The following is a 22,891-nucleotide window of genomic DNA, read 5'->3' on the forward strand; positions in this document are numbered from 1 at the left end:
AGGAAGAAGGAAGAGAGGCGGGAGTGGAGGATGAAGAGGAAGAGCAGGGCGATGCTCTATTTGCTTCTTTTAATTATTTTATTTGGAGGATACATGGCAGGATACTATTGGTTCGGTCTTATAACTAAGCTGATAGACTAGATCTATCCAATAATTTCTCCGAAGTTCTCTCCCTTTTTCCAGGCCAAACTATTTTCGAATCCAAGATTAAAAGATCCGACCATATTATTAACACAAGCAAGCGAGCAAGGAAAAATATAAAATATAACCATGACCAACAAATCGAAGTTGAAATATAAGCATAATTGAAATTGGTCAAATATTGATGGTTGTATCTTCACCAATTTTTCTAAACTGAACTTGCATCGTCCAACAGGGTCTAAGTTGAACGAGGTTGTGAGAAACCAAGCATAAACTCCATTCTGCCCCATTTTAGGCTAACCAAAAAATCAAAATAGGCTTTTTTTGGTCTAGACATCAAGCCTATCGATGTGATTGTCGACAGCACCATCGAAGATGTCATTATTGTTGTCATCAAAGAGGGAGCTGAGATCGAAGGAGAAATGGTTAGGGCGATGAGGGAGGATGGAGCATAGGTTAAGGCCAAAAAGGAGGGGCGAGGTGATGTGGAAGAGGAGGACAAAGAGGGGGAGGAGAAGTAGGAAGAAGGAAGAGAGGCGGGAGTGGAGGATGAAGAGGAAGAGCAGGGCGATGCTCTATTTGCTTTTTTTAATTATTTTATTTGGAGGATACATGGCAGGATACTATTGGTTCGGTCTTATAACTAAGCTGATAAACCAGATCTATCTAATAATTTCTCCGAAGTTCTCTCCCTTTTTTCAGGCCAAACTATTTTCGAATCCAAGACTAAAAGATCCAACCATATTATTAACACAAGCAAGCGAGCAAGAAAAAATATAAAATATAACCATGACCATCAAATCGAAGTTGAAATATAATCATAATTGAAATTGGTCAAATATTGATGGTTGTATCTTCACCAATTTTTCTAAACTGAACTTGCATCGTCCAACAAGGTCCAAGTTGAACGAGGTTGTGAGAAACCAAGCATAAACTCCATTCTGCCCCATTTTAGGCTAACCAAAAAATCAAAATAGGCTTTTTTTAGTCTAAATTGCCAAAATATAAACAACCAAACAATCTTGAAGGTCCTGGAAGCCGACAGGATATTTTTAGAGGGGGGCTTCATTATGGTAGTTGATTGGATATGAGGTGTGATATGGATGGAGACGGGTACCCGCTGCTTCGCGAGATCCGCAGTCTGGCCAGGGAGTTAGGCTCCTTCCAGGTTGCACGCGTTTATCGGGAGGCGAACAATGCGGCAGACTGGGTCGCTTTCTTTGTAGCCTGGCATTTGGGTGATGTGGTTTGGACCAGGGTTGGAGATATTCTTCACCCCTTGTATCATCTTCTTTCTCTTGATTTGGCTGGCTGTACTTATGTGAGAACTATATGAATGTCATTTTTAACCTATATATATATTTACATATATATACATACATATATATATATATATATATATATATATATATATATATATATATATATATACATATATATACATATATATATATATATATATATATATATATATATATATATATATATATATTCACAATAAATAAAAACATGCACTCACCTTTTTTCTTTCTATTTCACCTTCCTAGTTATCTCATGATTGAAGCCACAATTATTTCAGCAGCACAAACTAATGGATGTTAGGAGAGAAGATCTAGGGTAGGAAAATAGAGATCGATGCAAAGAAGAGGAAAAGGCATGGGATGCTTTGAGGTTGGACCTTTTTTAACTTCTTTACCTTTTTTGTTTCTTTGAACCGGCTGCTTCTCTGAGCCAAAGTTAAGGAAACAAGCATCAAGAGATGTTAGTTGTCAACCAGGTGTCATTTTGTGATTAGAGGGCTTACGGAGTGTGCACCACACCACTGTTTTTCTCTTAGCAATGAGATATCAGCTCACCTACGTGTCAGCTCTAGTGTTCGTCAATTTTAGTAAACTATTAGTATTGGGACACATAATATATCAATTTGAAGGAAACAGTAAAAATTTTCGCAAAAAGAAAAGAAAACAATAAAATTAAAATTTTAAGATATATTATTTTAAATTAAAAATAAATAAAATAATGTTATTATTTAAAAGTAATACTTAGGAATTAGCAATTGATTTATATATATTATTTTTATAAAATTATAATTCTAAAAGAAATTTAGGACCTTTTCACTTTTTTCCCTTAAGAAATGGAATCAATGAAGAGGGATTGGTTATATATTTTAGAAAAGTAGCACTATTACTATATAGGTAGTACACAAACTACACTCTTCTCCATCAAATCCATCTTAAAATGCACTGCAGTAATTTTAATACATGCACCATACCTTAAATATTGCTAGTATGCATTTGTAAAGTATAACATGTTAAGGATTGTGGAGAGATTTAGCCTGAACAGAATAATTAACAAGAGTAATAAGTCTCCTAACCTACAATTAAAAATGGGGACTTACCATGCGACACATGAATTTCACCATCAACTATGGTCACTTAGGTATTATTAATTTTTTAAGATTGTCGAGGAGCATTTCGCATCAATTTAGATTTTTTATAATTTTATATTTGTCAACATTTGTTTCCATTTTCTTTCTATTTTCGAAAATACTCTAAGGCTTTATTGGGTCACTGACAATTCCTTATGCCAATATATGATTCAAAACAGCCAGGTGACTTGCACCACTCCTTAGGAATCACATCATTCTTTCATGCCATATTAACATGTTATTTAAGTGAAGTCCCACGACCCTAATCTTTTTTTTTTTAATTTTTTTTTTAACGACAAAAGATCTTTCTCTAAGTTATGTAGTATAGTAACTTATGCATGGCTAATAATCTATCAAATATTATAAAAAATAGATGAATTATTCAATCTACCTGAGTTCAAGTTTGAAAATCCAACTTTACTCATTGGTTCTCTTCATAGTTGACTTCTCAAGGCTATAAAGAGTTGCATTAAATTTTATAAAACCATTGTAATTTTTCTTGACTCATTATATAGATTTTTAGTTTGAAAAATTAATTTTTGATTAGATAAACTAAATTTCATTATTTTTAAATCAATGATGCAATGCACCATATTTCGTTCCATCACTAACATAAAGCCTTGAACTAAAATATCTCCTTTCAATAATTAGACTAGACACTCATATTTGTTAAAGAAGTAGATTTATGTCTCCTATTTCGATGTTTCCTTCGGGGATATCTTATTCTCTATCCATGTTTGTTGTATGTAGGCCTGTTAATGAGCCCGGCTGCTCGGGCTCGGCCTGGTAAAAGCTTGGCTTGAGCTCGGCTCGTTAGTCAAATAAGCTCGAGCCCGGGCTCAAGCCCGAACGAGCCCAAATTAAATTTTCCATCGCCCCGTTAATCGTTTGGCCATTTCTATTTCCCGAGGACCCCGACCCCCGCCACCTCAGTCCCGACCCTCGCCACCTCAGTCCAAGACTAAAATCCTCGGCTCTCACACAATCTCCGCTTTCCTCTATACTCTAGGGTTTGTGCGCTCTCTTCGTCGTCTTCGATCCGATGGTTTCCGAAACGCTCGAGGAGGAGAAGAAGAGCTCGGAGGACGGATTTCCTTCGATGGAGGGGGAGGCAGCAAGGGATCCGGCGGTGGAGGAGGCAGCGACCGGAGGAGAGGCAAGCAGGGAGGCAGAGAAAGAGGAGGAGGAGGAGGAGGAGGGGGAAAAGAAGGTTGAGGAGGAGAAGTGGAAGCGGAAGAGGAGGGACACGGTGGAGAAGGGTGAGGAGGAAGGGATGGAGAAAAAGGAGAGGAAGAGGCGCCGTTAACTAGGGGACCAATGTATGCTCCTCCCAGCACAAGAGGCCGAGCCAAGCCCAAGCAGCACAAGAGCCACGTCCCATGTCCAACACAAGAGCGTCAAGGCCCAGATTTGGGACACCGCTGGCCAAGAGAGGTACCTCCTCCCAAACCCTAGACTTCTAATGCGGTTCTCGTTATCTTCTATTCTTAGATTTGTTCCCATTTGCCATTTTGTCTTCTTTGGTGTGGAACTCTAAAGAAGACTTTGGGGGCGGCTTCGGGATCGGATGGTCCCTAGATCCCGGTGGGGACATTGGCTCTCTGTCGGGGTGGAGAGGAGGTGGTGTCGGCGGCCGGTCTGTTAACGAGCCGAATCGAGCCCGAATCTGAGCCCGAGCCTTTGCTTTGCTAATTGCTAAGCAAGTTCGAGTTCGAGCCCAATATGGCACTCGGTACCGAGCCCAAGCCTGAGGATTTGTAAAACGGGAGCCTTGGGCTCCGCTCGGCCCGTGCCTAGCTGTATGCAAGCGAGTCCAATATATATGGTGAACAGCTGCAACACCGGCCTGGAATCCGGGCGTTACGACGAGAGCTCCAGGGCTTCGCCGAGAGTCGGCGCGGAGGGTCTCGGTCTCTATAAAACCAGCCAGTCCCAGCGCGAGAGTCCCAGCGAGAGTGCCGGAGACGCGCTGCTATGACCACCCGCATCGCTCCCGGCGTGGGAGCCAACCTTCTCGGCCAGCACGCCGCCGAGAGAAACCAAGACGCCACCACCTACGTCGGCAATCTCGACCCCCAGGTACTCATCCCCCTCTCCTCTCTCCTCCTCCTCTTTCTCTCACTCATCTCGATCTCAGAAGCTCTTCTTGCACTCGTTTCATATCTAGGGTTTCCTGAACTGTTCATGTTCTTTGTGGAATAGAGTCGATATTGTCTTTGAAAGAAGACTGATGGGGTCCAAATCTCTTCTCTTCTCCATCAAGAAGAAAGAGGACTGGTAGGGATTTCTTTGTGTGTAATCGCTTCGGTTTTCGGGATTATTCCACAACGTTCGTGTCTCAATGAAATTATTGCTAGGTTTTTTGATTGGAACGTTAGATTTAAATATTCGGGGATGCTGTAGTATATCAGGGCTTCTCGACAATCTGGTGAAATTGCTCAAATTAACTTGGCTTGTGAGACCACTGGTTAAACTAGTACTTGTTTAATTTTTCTTTCTTAAGTTGATGGGTATGCTGGTGATAATGATTTGGATGATATTTTCTGTTTCGATTGCAATGATTCATATGATCATGGCTGCACTTGTATCCGTGCTTTCTTGCTTATTGGTGGTCTAAATTTGTTATCATTGTCTTTTTGTATAGCAGAATAGAGAGTGTTTGAAGTTTTCAAGTAACATGGAAAAAAAATTCCCTAATTATCCAAAGCTTGTGAGTTGATGCTTTGTGGTTATCATGATGATGATTTTGCTATAAATGTTCTCTCCCTTGGGGATATTTAAGCCATTTTAAGAATTACATTATCAGTGAAAGACAACCATTAACATGCTTTTTCCCTGTCCTATGATAAAAAATGTGGGAGATATGGAAAGACGGTCAAACAACTATTTAGGATTGGTCACTTTTTATCTATCTAGTTACTTTGATGCAACCAAGTGAAATATCCATACGATAATGCAACAAATTTCCTGCAGCTGGTTGCACAAACAAAGCACATATCTAAAGCTTCTGACATGGGCTCGGTGTTGACAATGGAGGTGGTGAAGGCTTGACATTAACTTCAGAGCTACTTGGTGGAAGATTTGAGTAGCTAAGCAATATTCTGAACTACTGAGCAAAAAATAAACTAAACCTAGAAGTAAGAAAGCGAAAAAAGGGGATTAAAATCTAAAGGCTAAGGGAAGTTAAGGAACTCAATTGTCTAGGGAATAATTAGTAACTTACCGTCCCTATGCCAAGGTGGCTCCACCACCACCAAGGACTCCACCATCTGACACTACTGTAGAACGCCTCAAACAAGGACTCTATCAACTGATCTCACAACCAATCCCTGGAATCAATTGATCTAGAGAACCATGTTGCACAAACTTATTTCATAGAACCTATAGTTTCTCCAGAAAAGTCTCGCCCATGCTGCATTTTTCAGTATATGATATTACTTGTTTGGCATTCACAAGTTAGCAAAAAGGCATTCTTTCCATGTCAGTTATATGGTGAATTTCTTCTGCTTAATTGCTTACGGTAATTTCTTTATTTACCTTTCTCTTTTGTTTTATGTTTCTAGCCATGAAAGGAATATCACAAACTAGTAATTTTTCTCTTAGAATAAAAGAAAATTAGTAAAACGGCTTCGGAATTCAAGGCTAGTGATTAGTCTTTAGGAAATTCTACAAACCACATGCGAAATTCAAACTTTTCCAAGTGTTTTTGACTGTATCCGTACTATGTCATGGAAGTACACCACAAAGATGGACTTGAAATAGAAAACATGTCTCATGGTCTGCAATTAATTTATTGTTGCTAAAGGATCCTTTTAAAAAATTATATCAATCATTTCCTTTTTATGATTGTCCAAGTACTTCACTATGCCAATTCTTTTTCATTTTGTTTTCTCTTAGACTCTGTTTGGTTGCTGAGAAAATGAAAGAAAGGTAAAGAAAAGAGAATTAGCATAAGAGAGAAAATAAAATTGGGTTTTTCTCTCATTTGGTTGATCTAAGAAAATTTGGTGGTGGGAATATAGGTAGGTGGAGTTAGGTCCGGTTTGGTTAAATTCAGGGTGAGATTTGAAATCACTTATCCCAGACTTGGCCCAAATTTGATCAGGTTGTGATAATGCCAACCCATACCAACCTACTTGGGTTTAGCTCAGCTGATTAAAGTAAAAAATACTAAATGGGTTAAATATAAAATAAATGATTAAAAAACTTATTTCTCCCTCCGCTTTTTGACACACATCCTTACACCTCTCTTTGTTTTACTTAGAAAAGGTACAGAAGCCTAACCGTCCCTAGATCTTCTGCCACTTCCGTCTCTCCCAACGTTGGTCCCAATTGAAAGCCCTCCTAGTTGTGACTCCCACCAACAACAGCTCTCATGCAACTATTCTTTGCATTCAATCATGGAATCAATGATTATAAGCAATAATCATAGAGATCAAAGGAGAGTTGTTAGGTTTTCTTGACATTTATGTGCTAATATTAATTTTGACTTTTTGAGTTGAAAGGGCTGTGGAGGAACCTAAGGTTTCGTCGAGAACAGGGAAGGGCAATGTTGTGGCTTTATTGTGGGAAATACAAGGAACGAATGGGAGTGTTGGGATCTTACCGAAGAGAACTGAGAGAAGGGTTAAAATTGGCATGAGAATATTGAAGGTGTGATGGGTCTAGTGAGGATTTTGGTAACTATGGAGGCAAATAAAGGTTAGGAAAGGAGCTTCATCCTAACTATTAAGACTTATTTGGGTCCAAGCCAACCTGAGCACTAATTGCACAGTGGCTAGATGGGTTTGGGTTGTTTGACTTTAAGTGGGTCTGTGAAAGGGTCAATCTAAATGCGCTTTTTACCCAGATTGGTTAGCAGGTCCATGCTAGTTGTGGGCCCTAAGAAAATTGAAGAGATGATTGTAGAGAAAACGGTTAAGATATGACCATGTTATTTTTAACTAGTTGCATATTTGTTATTTTCAGCTCAGGGTCCCTAACTTTTGGAGAATTTTAATTCTCTTGGTTTTTTTTTTTGTCACACAAATTTCACAATGTAAACAAAAAAAAGTCCTTTTCTTTTCTTTCACTTTGTGACAGTTATGCTAAAAAGTGGTCATGTAAGTGCTTAATTTGGTCGGGCTGCCTAGGCCAAGCTCGCTTAACCCTATTGCTTTAAGGTTTTATTTGTCTGTTCTTTTCCCCTATTTGAGCCCTGTATGGGAAATGGAAGAGGTGAAGACTACTGCCAACCGTGTAGCAACTAGAAAGCCGATCAGTGGCCATTGATAGGTTAACCAGCAGTCACAGGTAGTTATACTGGTTGTAGTGGCCAGCACTAGTACCAGGTTTGTATATATTATTCTTGTTTCTTCCTTAGATCGATCTTCATTCTCTTCCTCTTCTTCCTCTAAAGTTTCGTTCTCTTCCTCTTCTATTTGTACCCCTTCTTCATCTGGCCATTTTCTCTTTTTCCTCTGGATTTTCCCTTTTGTTCAGCTTTCTAGCCTTTGTGCTACTTGCCTCCTCCTCCTTGATGGTTCTTGGATGTGTCCCTATAACTTGTTGGCTGTTGCTTACTACCCTCTTCCTCCTCCTGCTTCTTGCCAGGTATTGGCTATTTTTTGCAACCTATTGGCTGCGTAATAACAGCAATGCTGCTGCTACTCTAATTGTTGTGGATTTTGGTCTTTGGACTTTTTAAGTGTGGAAAATAAGTTTCATGTTGCTAATATTGGTGACAAAAGAATATATATATGATACATGCATATGATTTCAACAATAGCTTGGAAGGGTTTCCTCCCTAGGTGGCTTCCTAAATGCCTAGGTGCCTGCTTAGGCCATATAGGGGTTCTACCATTTGCTTGACCTATGCAGTTTGACAACCTTGCTTCTTGATCAATCAAACAAAGCCTCAACATGCTATTATGAGTATAAAATTGGCATGATTTTGGTTTTTAATAATATGAAATCAACACAATATTTTCCTCATGTTTATTCTTGTAGTTTTAAAATATAATTTTTCTGCTATATTCTCGGGAACTGTTCTTTTGACGTATTGGCATTGAGTCTCAAATTTGGCGTGTTTGCTTTGTATAAGCATGCCGTGATTTGATGAAGGCATGATGGATTTCCAAATTTTCTATTCTATTATCTTTACCAGGCAATTCTAAAGGCTTTTATCCTGGGTCTGTGAATCCTTGAGGTGACTTCTTCATTCCTCACTCTATAGATGCTCCCTTCATAAAAAATACACCTGCCTTGGTATAGTTCTCTATCTTCTAGTGAAATCTGAGAAAGATTAGGGAAGTGCATGAATAAAATATCGTATTCTATGTATCAATATAGTTAGTTAAATAAAAAAAGCTATTGAATCACTGCCACCCATCCTCCTCATGTGCATTGCACATGCTCAACAATATTCAGTAAAATGAAGTATAGTTACTTCTCCTTAGATTTCAAATGATTATTGCTTATGTTTTGAGCTAGCTCAGCTATAGTTCTTCCTTATGCAAATTTGTTTGATAACAAAAGCTTATAAGATGCAGAGCATAATGATTATAAGGAATAATTTTATATTCTCAAAATTAACTCTGGTAGAGCTTTGACATCTTCAAGATGTCATTGTTATTATAGGCCCTTGTGAAGCAGTCTATATATTGTTTCCCATGAAATGGAGTGCATACTTTAGTTAAAGGCACCATTTTTTTTGAGGTGGAGGGGGCAGGGGGGAGAGAGGGGTACATTATGGTGACTTATATAGATGCATATTCTCATACTCATGATTGATTATATTATTTTTAATTTTACAGGTTACTGAGGAGCTACTGTGGGAATTATTTGTCCAGGCAGGTCCTGTTGGTAAGTTCAGTGCTGTTTTGTGATATCATATGTTAGTTAAACTATTTTGGACTTATGCTTGGTGCAAAACAGCATATTACCCTTTAGCACATCCTAAACCTTATTCATAAATGGGTAATGTTGTAAGCTTAGAACATTACAAGCATGTTTTAGCAATGGAGTGGACAGTTGTAAACTCCACTTAATACATCAGAAAGAGATTTCTGATTCATAAAGTGTTTGAGAGAAATGTTAGACTCCAACACTTACATGTGAAAATTCTAAGCAGCTAATAACTCAAATATAGGGACACGGCAAATAAGAAATGTCATTCATTTAAAATTTTAGCTATAGCTTGTATTCAAGATTTCCTGAATGCTTTATCAGCATTTCTGTATCATGTTCTATCTGATTCCTGTACCTGTCCATGTTTCACAACCTTGTTTGGCTCTTATACCATCCATTTTCTCAAGATTGAGTAATTTATCCGCATATGTTAAGATGAGTTTGGTGAGAACCTGTGACTGCTTATCTAATGTGCTTGTAATCCTTGGCAGTTTTGATTGCAGCTAGACGGACAAGAACTCGGTGAGATGAGCTTTATTTTTGCTCTGACTAGAGAAGAGACATATGGCATGCCTTGAATTAATATGGGTGTTCAATTATTTTTGTTCTACTCCAAACCATTTAGAAAGGGTGGGCCTTAATTCAATGGAAAGATTGCTCCACTATGACTTGAGTGTCATGGGTTTGAAACATGAAAATAGCCTCTTCGTACGTGGGGGTAAGACTGTGTACATCCCACCCTCTCCAGAGCCCATAGTGGCGAGAGCCTCAAACACTTGGATGCCCTTTTATCAAACCATTCAAAAAGGCGACTGTGTTCAAAACTTTCTAGATCTTTAATCTAGCAAATTTGGCCCTCATATGTTGAAGCCTACATAAAGGATTATCTGATAAAAAATTGAACCTTATGTCCAATCATAGGTAAGATAAGTTCCTTTCACTAGTCATTATACATGAAAAGAGTGTGGAATATTCTAGACACTACATTAGAGTTGGCTGATATGGACCTACCTCTATCTCATTTGAAACTGAGGATAACATGGCAAACTTAATAGACTAAAAGATAAACGAGTGAGAGCAACCTAATTTAATGATGAAGTATATATGCAACATATGCATTGATATTTTTGGAGTGCATCTTTCTTAAGGACAACCTTTTAGTACTTTCTCATCTATGCCTTAAGGTCCTAAAAGCCATAGCATGAAAGAACGTTTCTTGTCTTGTCTATTGGGTATTTATAGGGGTGTGATTGACCCATCTCAGCTTGAAATTAAGTTTGAGCCTGAAGTTTGAGTGCAAGCTTAACTCATGTATTATTTGATTGAGCTTTTGAGCCTCTAATCTTGAACTGAGGTGAATACGAGCCTATTCCAATCAGCTTGATAACCTTAAAATTGAGCAAACATTGGTTCAAATTCCTATCAAGATTGAGCCGAGTTCAAGCTTCAATAAAGGTTTTATTTGATTCTAAATATTTATATAGACCACTAATCAAAACCTTAGTCATGAACCATAGAATCAACTGGAAACAGAATATAATATCAAAAATATTATTTATCATACGTTTTATTCAATTATGTGCCATAAACATTAGCCTATTTGATTTATTCTAGTGGTTGATAGCACATGCATTTATATACATCTTAAGGAAAAATGCCACCCCTTCCCCAAACACACACATGAAAGGGCTTTTCTAACCCCTGCAAATATAGTTTATTGCAGATTTACCCTCTGAAAAGTGAAAAATCACTATTTGCATATATGTTTATATATACCTTAAATTATTTTTTTGCACCAATTCCCCTTCTATTAGATTTTTGACTAATGGTTTTAATAAATACTGTTTCAAGTGTAGAATGAAAATATTATCCTTTTGCATTAATGCCGCTGAAAAAATTGAACATTCAGTTTACATTGTGAAGTGCTATGTTTTTGTTTCAGCAAAAAAAGAGCTATGATTTTGCATAAATTATTCAGGGGTATCAGTGCAAAAGGGAATAAAGTTATTTCATATTTAACATGATTATTCATTAACATGTCAGCCATCATTGCAAAAATAAGATGATTTGAGGGCTATATATGTAAATAATGATTTTCAAGGGTACATTCTCAATAAGATGAGCCTGATCAAGCCAGTTTTTTTGTTATGCTTGATTTGGAATTAGTTTTGAGTCTAAGAACTGAATCCAAGCTTGGCTCAACATTGAATTGGGCCTAATTGAGCTTATATTCAAGTCAAGCTCAAGTAAAACTTGAGCTGCTAGGATCAATTGACAGCCCTAGTGCTATGTAGACTGGTAAAATTGAACTTGGTCTTCATTTCAGTAATACAATTTTAACTTTTCTGTGCAGTTAATGTCTATGTTCCAAAAGATAGAGTTACAAATCTTCATCAAGGATATGGATTCGTGGAGTTTCGGAGTGAAGAAGATGCAGATTATGTAAGCATTGCACACATGTTCGTTTCTCTTTTGTCTGTTTTTCCTGCATTCATATTTTGTTTTTATTCATGTAGCTTTAATTTGCTGGTGCTTTCAAGCTGTATATTATCGCCAACGATGAGGACTCCTTTTTTGGTTTAACTTTTTGCAGGCTATCAAGATTTTGAACATGATCAAACTATATGGAAAGCCAATACGTGTAAATAAGGTGCAATTGATTTCTGTTTTCCTATATCACTCCTCATTTTGGTGATCTTCATGTTTTTTAAATCAATATTATATATGTATATTTTTTCAGCAACTTGTTAAACATTAAGCTTCTTAGAGGAAAAAATCCACTTAAAATGGAGCATTTAGAATTTTTTTGACTCTCTGACTCCCATATGGGGACCAAGCTGTCCTTTTTCCTCTTCGAAGTTGCCACTCATGTTCTTATTTTTCCCTTCAATTATACCATTTTTAAATGGTGGAGACTATTAAATGCATTTGTTTTCCTTTTTCTTTATTCAACCTATCTCTCTTAAAAGCATGATTCGCTGTACTGGCCCGAACCGGATGGTATGGAGCATACCATACCATACCGGTTCGATACCGGTACATGGTACAGGAGGCGTACCAGCACTAAGTACGCCGAAAAGATTCTGTACCGTACCGTAACAATGCAATGCTAGCGTTGAACCTTTGATGCGCGAGGAACTGTCTGAAAGTGAAAGGCATCATTGGTAGGCGGCCAAGCGAACATTCCTGTGTGATTGGGGATAGGTAGGCGCAGTGGTACGGGGTCCAATACCGAGTCGCCGAACCTTGGTAAAAAGTACATCAAGTTAGGAAATTTATCCAAATCTAATATGCATTATTGTCACGATCATGGTAAATCATGTGCAACTGCTTGCTATATGGTTCCTTTCAGTTTGATACACTGAATATGATGGATCAATAGTGCATGCAAATACTTCAATGTTTGTTGCTTTCACATGAACTTCTTGGTGCTTCTTGTTTTTCTGTGATTATCTCACAGTACTATGGCAATATATATTGGCTCGAATGATTTTGCAAGCCAACACTGGTTGAAAACCTGTATATACAGAATTTGCATCCTATGTTCAAGCCATGGTGTAAGAAATTGCTAAAATTCTCCACCTAAAGTCATGCAGCCTCATTTCATTAAGAGAATTTTCCACATGCGCTAGGTTTTCCAGGCAATGCTAAGCATGCTGTAAGGAATGTCTGCAGAATTATGCAGCAGCTTAGATGCTTATGTGCTGGGGTATTTCAAATTGCATGAGCTTTTTCAAAAAAGAAAAGAAATGATGCCTTCTGATGGTGGATAACATTCATATCCTATGCCCATAAGAACTACCAACTTTTGCTACACGTTTAAGTGATTTTATTTTCTTTCAATTGAACCTTTCCTGACTAAATCATATCCTTTTGCCCTATATGTCATGAAGAATATCAAACTTTATCTGAACGTCCCAATGAATTAAGATGTTTCTACATATTCCATTTCTATCAGTTTATATTTTTTTTTAAATATCCTGTTTCTTCTGAATTTCTTCCCAGTTTTGTCAAACTACGTCACTGTCACTAGGTTTTTAACTACACTAGCCGGGTTTGCCAAATAGTTATCTTCCAAACCAGTCACTAATTATCTGGTTTTAGTCATTTGGTTTCTGTTAGCTGCTGTTTGCAAATCACTTGTTACCCTACTCTGAGTTTCTGGAACTGCCTCTCTCTTCATTAAAACATACCTAGGTAGGGACATATATCCTTTTATTTTCCTTGTTTTTTGGTTCTGCTGAGGCTAAAAACTGCACCCTGCCCTCACTACATTGGGGTATGGACATACTGTCTTGCCATCTATGTCCACTGAAATGAATAGTTGAGGAGGTTTTCACATTAAGACCCCTGATAGAAACTGCTTGATGTCCTTCCTTGTCACCTACGCTACTGCATAATGGCAATTGTTCTGTTGTCCATGTCTACAAAATTTCTGGCAAATAATCCCCTACAGGAACTGTCTCTATGCATTAAGAGACAGTTATTTTCCACAAGATAACACCTAGATTATTCATTTAATGTTTTTCCTATTTCAGGCTTCCCAAGACAAGAAAAGCTTGGACGTGGGAGCAAACCTTTTTATTGGTAATCTTGACCCGGTAAAAGTCTTTTCCATCCATAATTTAAACACACAGACATCCATGTGATATTTCTTGATTTGATGTATGTTTCTTGTTATTTGCTGCAGGATGTAGACGAGAAACTTCTTTATGATACTTTCAGTGCATTCGGAGTTATTGTGACTAATCCTAAGGTGATGCCTTCTTTAACTATTCTCATTGGCGAAATTTTAATTCAATGTGATTTCATATTTGGAGGAAAATTACAACATGAATTGATAATTGAGTTAGTAGTTTGATAATTTGCTGCATTCCTGTTAGTAATAACATGCCATGCGTGTGTGCAATAAATGATTGACAAAGGAATCTTGGAAAAAAGATGTACAATCTTCTATTGGTTTAGAAGCTGAATGCTTATTTGTGCAATGAAAATATTTTATTTGTAAGCCAAAATTTTCAGGCTAGAAATCTTCTTTTAATTTTATTAGTATAACTCTTATGTTCACAAAATGACTTGTCAAATTAGTCTATGCTAATTATTTTTTTAGTAGAATAACTGCTTTCAATTAAAATCCTCATTTGTTGCTTATCTTGGGGTTACAGTATTTCAGGAACTAATTTATGATAGTTGAGTTTTAAGTTTGATCAGTATGTCTTTTCTCTCTCTCTCTCTTTCTCTCTCATCCATCTCTCTTCTCTCTGAAACAGAATGAACATTCTTAGTGTGAAATCTTTCTAACATTGTCTTGAAATGATTGCACGGACACAGTTTGATTTTCAAAGGTGATGCTTGTGGACAGTGTTTTGAAATCTTTACATTTCAGAAATAAGATGGGATTATATTGCAAATTTTCTATGCTTTAAATAAACTTAGTTTCGAACTTTCAATGATGTGTGATTGGCAAATCTCTTTCTATAAAACCAGCCAACCATAAGAGTTAAAAGTTCATGCTACCAAAATGCTAGAGTCCATCCTTTCAGAAGCTTGAAAGACATTCCCAATGTTTATGGAGATCATCAAATTTTCTTATAGCATTAGGATGCCTATGTTGTTGGTTCAACACTATTTAATACTGGCTGTTTACATTCTTCGTTCCATGTATTGTGATGCCTATTTTTTGTTAGTTTTGACTACATTTGTATTATCCCAGATTCCCAAACTTGGGCTGGCCTACCTGTTTTATGGGCCAATGACTAGATATGTAGAATTTCTAGGTTTGGCTGGTACATTTCAATTGCATGTTGGACTGGGTTTGTGTATTATGTTGGAGCAACTCACCTAAAGTTGAACCTAGGAGTACTCAAGGTTGAGCCAAGTCATGTGTGTCTCTACTTATCCTTACATGTGAGTGTGCTCAACCGAAGCCTTTGCAAGCTAGGAATATGGAGCTAAAAGAAGACCCAAATGGATGAAGGGAATTTGTGTTCCCTTAATCTAAAATGGCACAAGGAATGTGTGTTAGAGTGCATTTGGTAACAAGTTTAACACCATAACTTAGCGATCCTTTCTTGTAAGCCCATTCAGGTTTACACTATTGATGGATTGAAATTTATTGACCTATATTTGTTAAGAGTAGTCACTATGACTACATTTGTTGTGAAATTACTCCCTGATGTAGTTAGCATGAAAACCGTTGGCCAAATAGAGTGGAGAGAGTCAGAGAAAGAGAATGTCTTATGGAGTTGATGTTGGGATTACCTCCAATGACATAACTGTCACGCCCCCGACCTAAAAGCATGTGCTGAGGAATGTGGCAAATTCAAAGAGCTGGCCCCTCCTTCCCCCGTAATCCCAAAATACACACAATCCAATATTCCATTGTATTTAGGATTACTAGGTGCCCCAACTCCAATAGAGCTGGCCCCTCCTTCCTGTTTTTCAGGAAACCATATATGAACATGAATTGTGGGAATATTAGGCCACCAATCACTGCAACTGTTCTATTGGCTCTGTAGTAACTTCCCTTATATTTCCCTCATCATAATCGAATTCTAATGTACTTTAAGACTCTTCCTGCTATTTATCCCAATTCAAAGCACTGGCCTCACCAAATCTTAACAATAAAATAGAAAACAGGGAACAATCTCAAATACCTAAATTCCACATTCCAACTTCTATTCAGAAATATCCTCAAAAAAAAACTTCTATAAAAAAAAAGTCTCAACCCCAACACAAAAACAGTGGCAAGAATAACCCTCTTGGGTATCAGTATGGTGCAGTCAGAATATGATAGTAGGTTTTTTTTATTAAAACTCTTAGTCATTGGTGAATGATCGTTTCTTTCAAGCTCAAGAGTCAAAGACTCAAAACTCAGATCCCTGCGGTAGGTCTGAATCATAAGATTATTCATTCTTGTTCAACGGATCTTTGACATATTATCCGATAAAAAGGTAACTGGCTCTTTCATTGCATCATATAGATTCTTTTCCCCAGAAAATTGTATACTAGCTATAAGTTGAATATCATTAATATGAATCTCTATGATACTAGATACTTTGCTGATTTTTTTTAATTAAGTAAATACTTGTTTTTGGAAAAAAATTGGTTATGCTGTCGTGTTTCTTGAATATTAAATAAGCTTTTCTATGCTTTTCTCTAAATTATTCTTTACTTGAAAGAACCTCTTGCTTTTGTCCAATATATAGCAAACAAAGACTGTCTATTCTTTTTTTGTCAAAAAAGGAAGGAGGCTAGGTCCACCCGCTTCATTAAGAAAATGAAGAGCATTGCAAACACTATTATATTCAATGTTTACCAGTAAAAAGTACTTTATCCATTCAAATTACATCCTTGGATCACAGTTTCATGCACATAAATATAACGAGTCTAGTACATAAAAGCATGCAAAGAACTCTATTATTTGTATCACCCAACAATAGATGTAAACTCATATTTACGTATTAATCGATACATTATAGTTATATGTGAGCGCATTCCTAGGACTAATCTTGCTTCTAGGATAAGCATGAAAATGTAGCTTGAACTCAGCTTGCTTTTAATAATGAGCTTGGAGAGGCAGTTTAGAGCTTTAGTTGTACATATTTTCCCTTCAAAATTTTAATATTTTGTTAGGTTAAAAATGTTATTATTATTAGAGGAAGCTTTGATATTTCTCAAGGTGATTTGCTTCCCCAGGGGTTAAGCCCTGGGTCCACCCCTGGGGATCTGATGGTGCTTAAGCCAAAGGAAGGTGTGGATTGTATTGACTGACAAGTAAAACTGAGTAAAATTTATATGTTCTTTCCCACTATAATCCCCTTTTCCACTTTTCTGGAGGCAAGCTGTCTTCAATATTTTATCATATGTTTCTTTATGTTCACTATCATGGATTCCATTGCATGGAGACCCCTCTTTTTAGTTGCTTTTGCTTTTACATCTGCCCTTTGACAATGCAAACAGAATATTTCTTTTCTTCTTACCTGTTCAGATAATGCGGGATCCTGAAACTGGAAATTCACGAGGTTTTGGCTTTATTAGCTATGATTCTTTTGAGACATCTGATGCAGCAATAGAGGTAATTTCTCTGAATTCATTTAAATTACTAAGCATATTCTGAATGAAATGTGCCTTATATTTTATGCAAGTTATTTGATTTTTTTTTTTTGGCTGAATGATACTTTAGGTGTTAGGGCTTTCTGCTGCTTTCACATCTTATTTTCTTTTTTTTTTTCTTCTGCTTGTGTTGTTTGTCTATCCAGGCTATGAATGGTCAATACCTTTGTAACCGGCAAATTACGGTTTCCTATGCATATAAAAAAGACACTAAAGGAGAACGTCATGGCACTCCAGCAGGTATGTTTCTTCCGTCTCCAAAAGTTAGGGTCTGGCCAGCAATGGAATAGGTTCTCATCATGAAAACCTTTTGATCATTATTCCATGAATCCTGAAATGATGTCTTTATGTATTGTTTCGCATTATGCAGAGCGAATTCTAGCTTCAAGCAACCCAGCAGCTCAGAAGAACCGGCCACACACCCTATTTGCAAGTGGCCCACCAACGCTCCCCAATGGTCCTCAGGCGAACGGTCCTGCTGGCGCACCAATTCCTCCGCGACCTTATGCCAATGGTGCGATGCCACCAGTTCGGCCTCCACCACCGATGGGCCAGTTTCCGCCCCCGCTGCAGATGGCAGGGCCTCCATCATGGCCTGGCCAACCACAACCACCCAGCCAGCCCATTCCACCACCCAGCATGCCGCCGCCGCAGCTCCAGCAGTTCAGGCCTCCGATGCAACCTCCACCTACAGGCATGATGAGGCTGCCGCCACCGCCGCCGCCTTCTTCTGGGGTAGGTGTGCCACCGCCAGCTATGTGGAGGCCACCCCCACCACCTCAACAGTTTGGTGCAAGACTGACGATGCCCATGCTTCAGATGTCCATGCCGCCACCGCCGCCACCAAATGCTTCAGCCCCTGGTGCTCCAAATTCTACAGGATGAGTTGCCGGAAGCACAGGCTAAGGAAATTGGTATGGATGATTATGCGCATTTGGGCTTTTGGAATGTTACGGGGCTAAACTAATGAAAGTATTGTACAACTGAAATATGAGGGAGAGCCTGCTGAACAAAGAGGTATAAAGTGTGATGAGAATTTTTTTGGCTTGTGTCTGTGTCAAGATCTATCATCCTCGGATAAGGTGATGCGACAGTATGATGTAGATTCGAGGGTCACTCACGCTATTTAAGAAAAAAAAAGAACTTGGTTTTGAATTCATGCGTTGCATTTACGCTTATAGACTGCATCAAGTCAACAATGTTGCTTCAGATTGGCTGGCGGTGAATCTCCTCCAGGCCGGGTGTAAAAACTTTCCATCGCTTAAACGCGTGGCAGGGTTTAGTTGGTTGATGTTGACGGCACGGTCACCTACTCTTTCTTTCCTGTTAAGGCCTTCTTTCCAGCCTAAAATCGGTGAAAAGTGATATTCTGATAAGAAATGAAGACTGGTCTAACTTTTTCCTACATTTATGTGCCTCTTAAAGAATGAATCACGCATTGGATGCCGTGCGTTATCTTCGAGTTGGGTCAACCCCATCATCCTCATCACTATCTCATCTATAAAAAATGAATGTAAAATGTATGATCCATGTGAAACTCCCTTCTGTTAAGTATCATCATAATTAAGTTGTATAAGAAAATACGCAATTGCCAAAAAAATACTCGTTCAAAATGGACCTATTGTAAGCAGTCATTTCCAAATGCCCATCTAACATGATGATATGTTTATTAAGACCTATTGGAGATTTACATTGGCTCAGATTCCTCAAAACAAGGTTTCACATTACTAGAAATAAATAAGAAAAGTTTTAGGAAATCAAGAAGGTGCTCTCATTGATGCCCTCATATTCTACTCAAGGGAATTTTCATCAAACTATTCATCACTCATCATTATTCAGCATGTTGCAATAACAATACATGTCCCTCGCGCTTAGATTTCCTGACAAACTGGAGTAAATTTCGAAAGAATAGAACACACATATGAAAGCGAAGCATCTTTAGAGTAACAAAAGTCGCATGATAGCTTTGAAAGCTAATATCTTAAAATCTAGATACACAAAAGTTGCATCATAGCTTCATTGAAAGTTAATTTATTAAAATCTAGATACACACATACACCAAGACCAACACAACTTGCAGATAGAGTTGCGTGTTTCCCTACTTTTACATTGCTTTCTAACTACAGAAAGTGGGGTCAGCATAACCACACCCCAATCTAGTTTACAAACACGTAGGGTACTGAAACTTTGCAGGACCACAGAGAAATAAATACCAATCAGCGGGGAAGGCACACAGATGGAGGCCCACACGATCAATTATTAGACTAACCTCCTCCCCTGCTTCTATTATTGCATCCATTCCATGCGAAAGAAGAAACACGCATCGAATCCTATCAACCTACCTCCTCCATCAAGGAACGCATCATCTCTCTTAGAAAAGCTAAAAGGAAAAGACCACCGTCTTTTATTCTTCCCTCCAGCTAACGCTTTCTCCTGCCACTTCCGATCACTGGCTTCCCGGGTACACACACGTCGCGTAACCTACGTCACAAGGAATTGAGAGGGGAAAAAAAAAAACACTTAGAGAAAAAGAAAGAAAGAAGCAAGCATTTCTTCTCACGGCGCACCGCGGAGGACCAGAACCCTTCCAATCCACTTGGGCCGTTAATCCTACTCCATTATTATAACGGCTGTTGTAACGGTCAATCCACTTATAATGCACATTTAGAAAATGACGTTTATTCCAACGTCACAAGGTTTTTGCAAGAGAAAAATCCATTCCATCTTCGTTTTTTATAAAAAATCTGTACTACCCTAACCCTATCTACACATCCATTACTAAAAGTTGTTCATAGAATACCATATTGTGCATTAAGCATGCATATTCCTCAAAAGCATAGTATACTGTACTATCCTAAATAGGATGGTACCAAACATACCATACCGTATCGATTCAGTACTGATATCGCTGACGTACCGATGCTCGATATGCCAAAAAAACTACGTACCGTACCGTACTAATACTATACTAGTGTGGCATGGTATCGAGTTCGGTACCACGATGGCGGATCTTACTCAAAAAATAATAATTTATCAAAATTCAAAATTATTTTATTAAAAATAACTTATTTTTCTCAAAAAAATAAAGCTTATTAAAACTGCAGGAGATTTTTTTTTTTACATTGTGCAAAATTCTCTATTTCATCTATTATTTGAAATAGATGGTTTCTTTATTGTTAACGATAAATATCCGTAACGGAGGGAACCGTTAGTCGATGATATGGACGGACGTTGGTCTAATGATGTAAGGGGGAAGCGAAGGGCAACGTACTAGGATTGGCCGACGTGAGCGCCGCCGACTGCGAGAAGTCGCAGTTCCAGGGGTTCCGGCCGGCGACCTGGTACAACTGGTTCATGGCGTAGGCCGCGTGCGACCGCAGCGTGTTGGGCTCGTAGCACGCCCCTCCCGGCTGGATCGGCCCGCAGTCCACCCCCGCCTGCCCGCACGCGTAGTCCAGATTCGCCTGCAGCTCCTCATCCGTCGCCCCCTCCTTCGGCACGCACCACCCAGTCGCCGCCGCCGCCGGCGACCTCTTCGCCGGCGCCGCAGCCGATGACGAGTTCCCCTGATGGATACCCGCCTGATCAAGATCAAAACGGTCACGATGATTCGGAAAATTCATGGTCTACTACGAACCTGAGCGGTGGAGCTGGACTTGGAGAGGCCGGCGTCGTAGGTCATGGAGAGATCCGGCCGGAAGAGGCCGAAGGATCGCTCGGACGTTGGCCCGGGCTTGAGATCCTCGTCGTAGAGGGCGAAGATATACGTGTCCACGGATTTCCCGGGCATCAGCGGCGTCCCCACCATGGATTTCAGGCGGGCCACCAGGTTCCCGACGTAGGCCTTCGCGTTCTCCACCGTCGCGCCGACTTCATCGGCGTCGCCGCGGTACGGCCACCCGGTCTCGGCTACGACGATCTCCGTCTCCGGGAAGCCCAGCCCCTTCAGCGCCGACTTCACCGCGTCGAGCTGGGCGTCGAACATGTTGGTGTACCTGATCTTGGATCCAGCGTCGTACCGGCCGGAATTGGGTTGAAACAGGCAAAAAGCTAGGGTTTCGGGGCGGGGATCGTCGCGGTAGGCGAAGTAGGGGTAGGGGTTGATCATAAAGGGGGAATTGGTCTTGGTGAGGAATTGAAGGATTCCTTTGAGGCCGGAGGTAAGATCGGAATGGAAGGCTCCAGAGGAGGGGGGCTCGGACTGGGCGAGGACGGTCATGATGTTGACGGTAGACACCTTGATGTTGGAGTTCGGGGCGGCCGCGGCGACGGCGGAGGCGAGGTTCTGCATGGCCGGGATGAGCTGGGCGGTAAGGCCGGGGTCGCCGGAGTTGAGGACCTCGTTGCCGACGGCGATGACGGAGATGGTGGTGGCGGGGAATGAAGGGTAGGACGTTGGCGGCGACCCAGCGGGAGGCGGCGGCGGGGTCGGACGCCAGGGAGGGGATGTCGCCGTTGGCAGCGCCGATGACGACGGAGATGTTCGTACCAGCGAGGGCCCGGAGGATGGCCGGGTCGGCACCGTAGAGCCGGACCTTCGATATGGTCGTCGATTTGAGGAGCTTCGCCGTCGCCTCCGGCGGCGGGAGATTGTCCGCCACCTCGCCGTAGTTCACTCCGACGAACGTCTGCGACCCTGCCCTCAAAAATAAAATAAAAATCCAATTTTTAAACCCAAATTAATATCAAAATTCTCTCTTTTATCGGTTTCTCTTTCACATACAGCTTTCTCGTATCTTTTCATGGAAGAAATAAAAGGGAAACAAACAAAGAAGAAGACGACGAAGGAGTAAAGATTTGTTCAATGCTTTGCCTGAATTCTTTACATCCAGAGAATTAAAGAGATGGAAGCTTACTTGCGAAGGAGAAGAAGGCGAGAAGGAGAGCAGAGATTGTGAGAAAAAGGTGATTTCTTTGTTCCATAGCTTCAGAGACCGAGAGGAAGAAGGAAGAAGAAAAAGAGAGAGAAGACGACGAAGTGAGGTTTCCAGAGGTCTCCTCGATAAAGAAATAAGCCATAGGAGGAGATGAGGTGTGGTAGATTCGTAATTCCTTAGGCTTTCAAAAATTTCCAACGAGTGAAAGCTGGCGACTGCAGTGGAATTTTCTTTTAGCTTTTACTTCTACAACTTTCCCACTGTTGGCGGTGCCCACGTGTTGGCCCGATCAACCGCCCGACAGGCGTCCCCGGAGAAGTATCCGTTGGGTTGACCGTTTGCTGTAACGTTGCTGTTTTATATTATTATTATTTTTTTACAACGACGACTTACAATCATACGCCTACAAGTGCACCAGTAAGAGCCAAAAAAACAAAAATTT

General features: G+C 39.6%; 2 protein-coding genes across 2 annotated transcripts; one reads left to right on the top strand and one right to left on the bottom strand.

The window, feature by feature from the left end:
• Positions 1–4,402: 4,402 nt before the first annotated feature.
• Positions 4,403–18,731, top strand: LOC103702711 (splicing factor 3B subunit 4-like). The gene is made up of 9 exons (XM_008785254.4): positions 4,403–4,648; positions 9,364–9,412; positions 11,811–11,899; positions 12,051–12,107; positions 13,996–14,058; positions 14,148–14,213; positions 17,448–17,534; positions 17,719–17,812; positions 17,943–18,731. The coding sequence occupies exons 1-9, from the start codon at positions 4,544–4,546 to the stop codon at positions 18,455–18,457; spliced, it is 1,125 nt and encodes a 374-aa protein (XP_008783476.1). The 5' UTR covers positions 4,403–4,543; the 3' UTR covers positions 18,458–18,731.
• Positions 18,732–19,565: 834 nt separating this feature from the next.
• LOC103702713 (glucan endo-1,3-beta-glucosidase 7) lies at positions 19,566–22,562 on the bottom strand. The gene is given in 5 exon segments (XM_008785255.4): positions 19,566–20,053; positions 20,844–21,138; positions 21,210–21,950; positions 21,952–22,208; positions 22,429–22,562. Coding segments are annotated over 5 exon segments (1,395 nt in total). The 5' UTR covers positions 22,496–22,562; the 3' UTR covers positions 19,566–20,018.
• Between the last annotated feature and the right edge of the window lie 329 nt (positions 22,563–22,891).

Source organism: Phoenix dactylifera, chromosome 16 (assembly GCF_009389715.1).
Source record: "Phoenix dactylifera cultivar Barhee BC4 chromosome 16, palm_55x_up_171113_PBpolish2nd_filt_p, whole genome shotgun sequence".
NCBI lineage: Eukaryota > Viridiplantae > Streptophyta > Magnoliopsida > Arecales > Arecaceae > Phoenix > Phoenix dactylifera.

Excerpts from the sequence above, each read along its gene's own strand:
- LOC103702711 (XM_008785254.4), top strand. The coding sequence starts at position 4,544 with ATGACCACCCGCATCGCTCCCGGCGTGGGAGCCAACCTTCTCGGCCAG. Across the intron at positions 11,900-12,050 it reads GTGAAGAAGATGCAGATTAT|GCTATCAAGATTTTGAACAT; the intron begins GTAAGCATTGCA and ends AACTTTTTGCAG. Across the intron at positions 17,535-17,718 it reads CATCTGATGCAGCAATAGAG|GCTATGAATGGTCAATACCT; the intron begins GTAATTTCTCTG and ends TTGTCTATCCAG.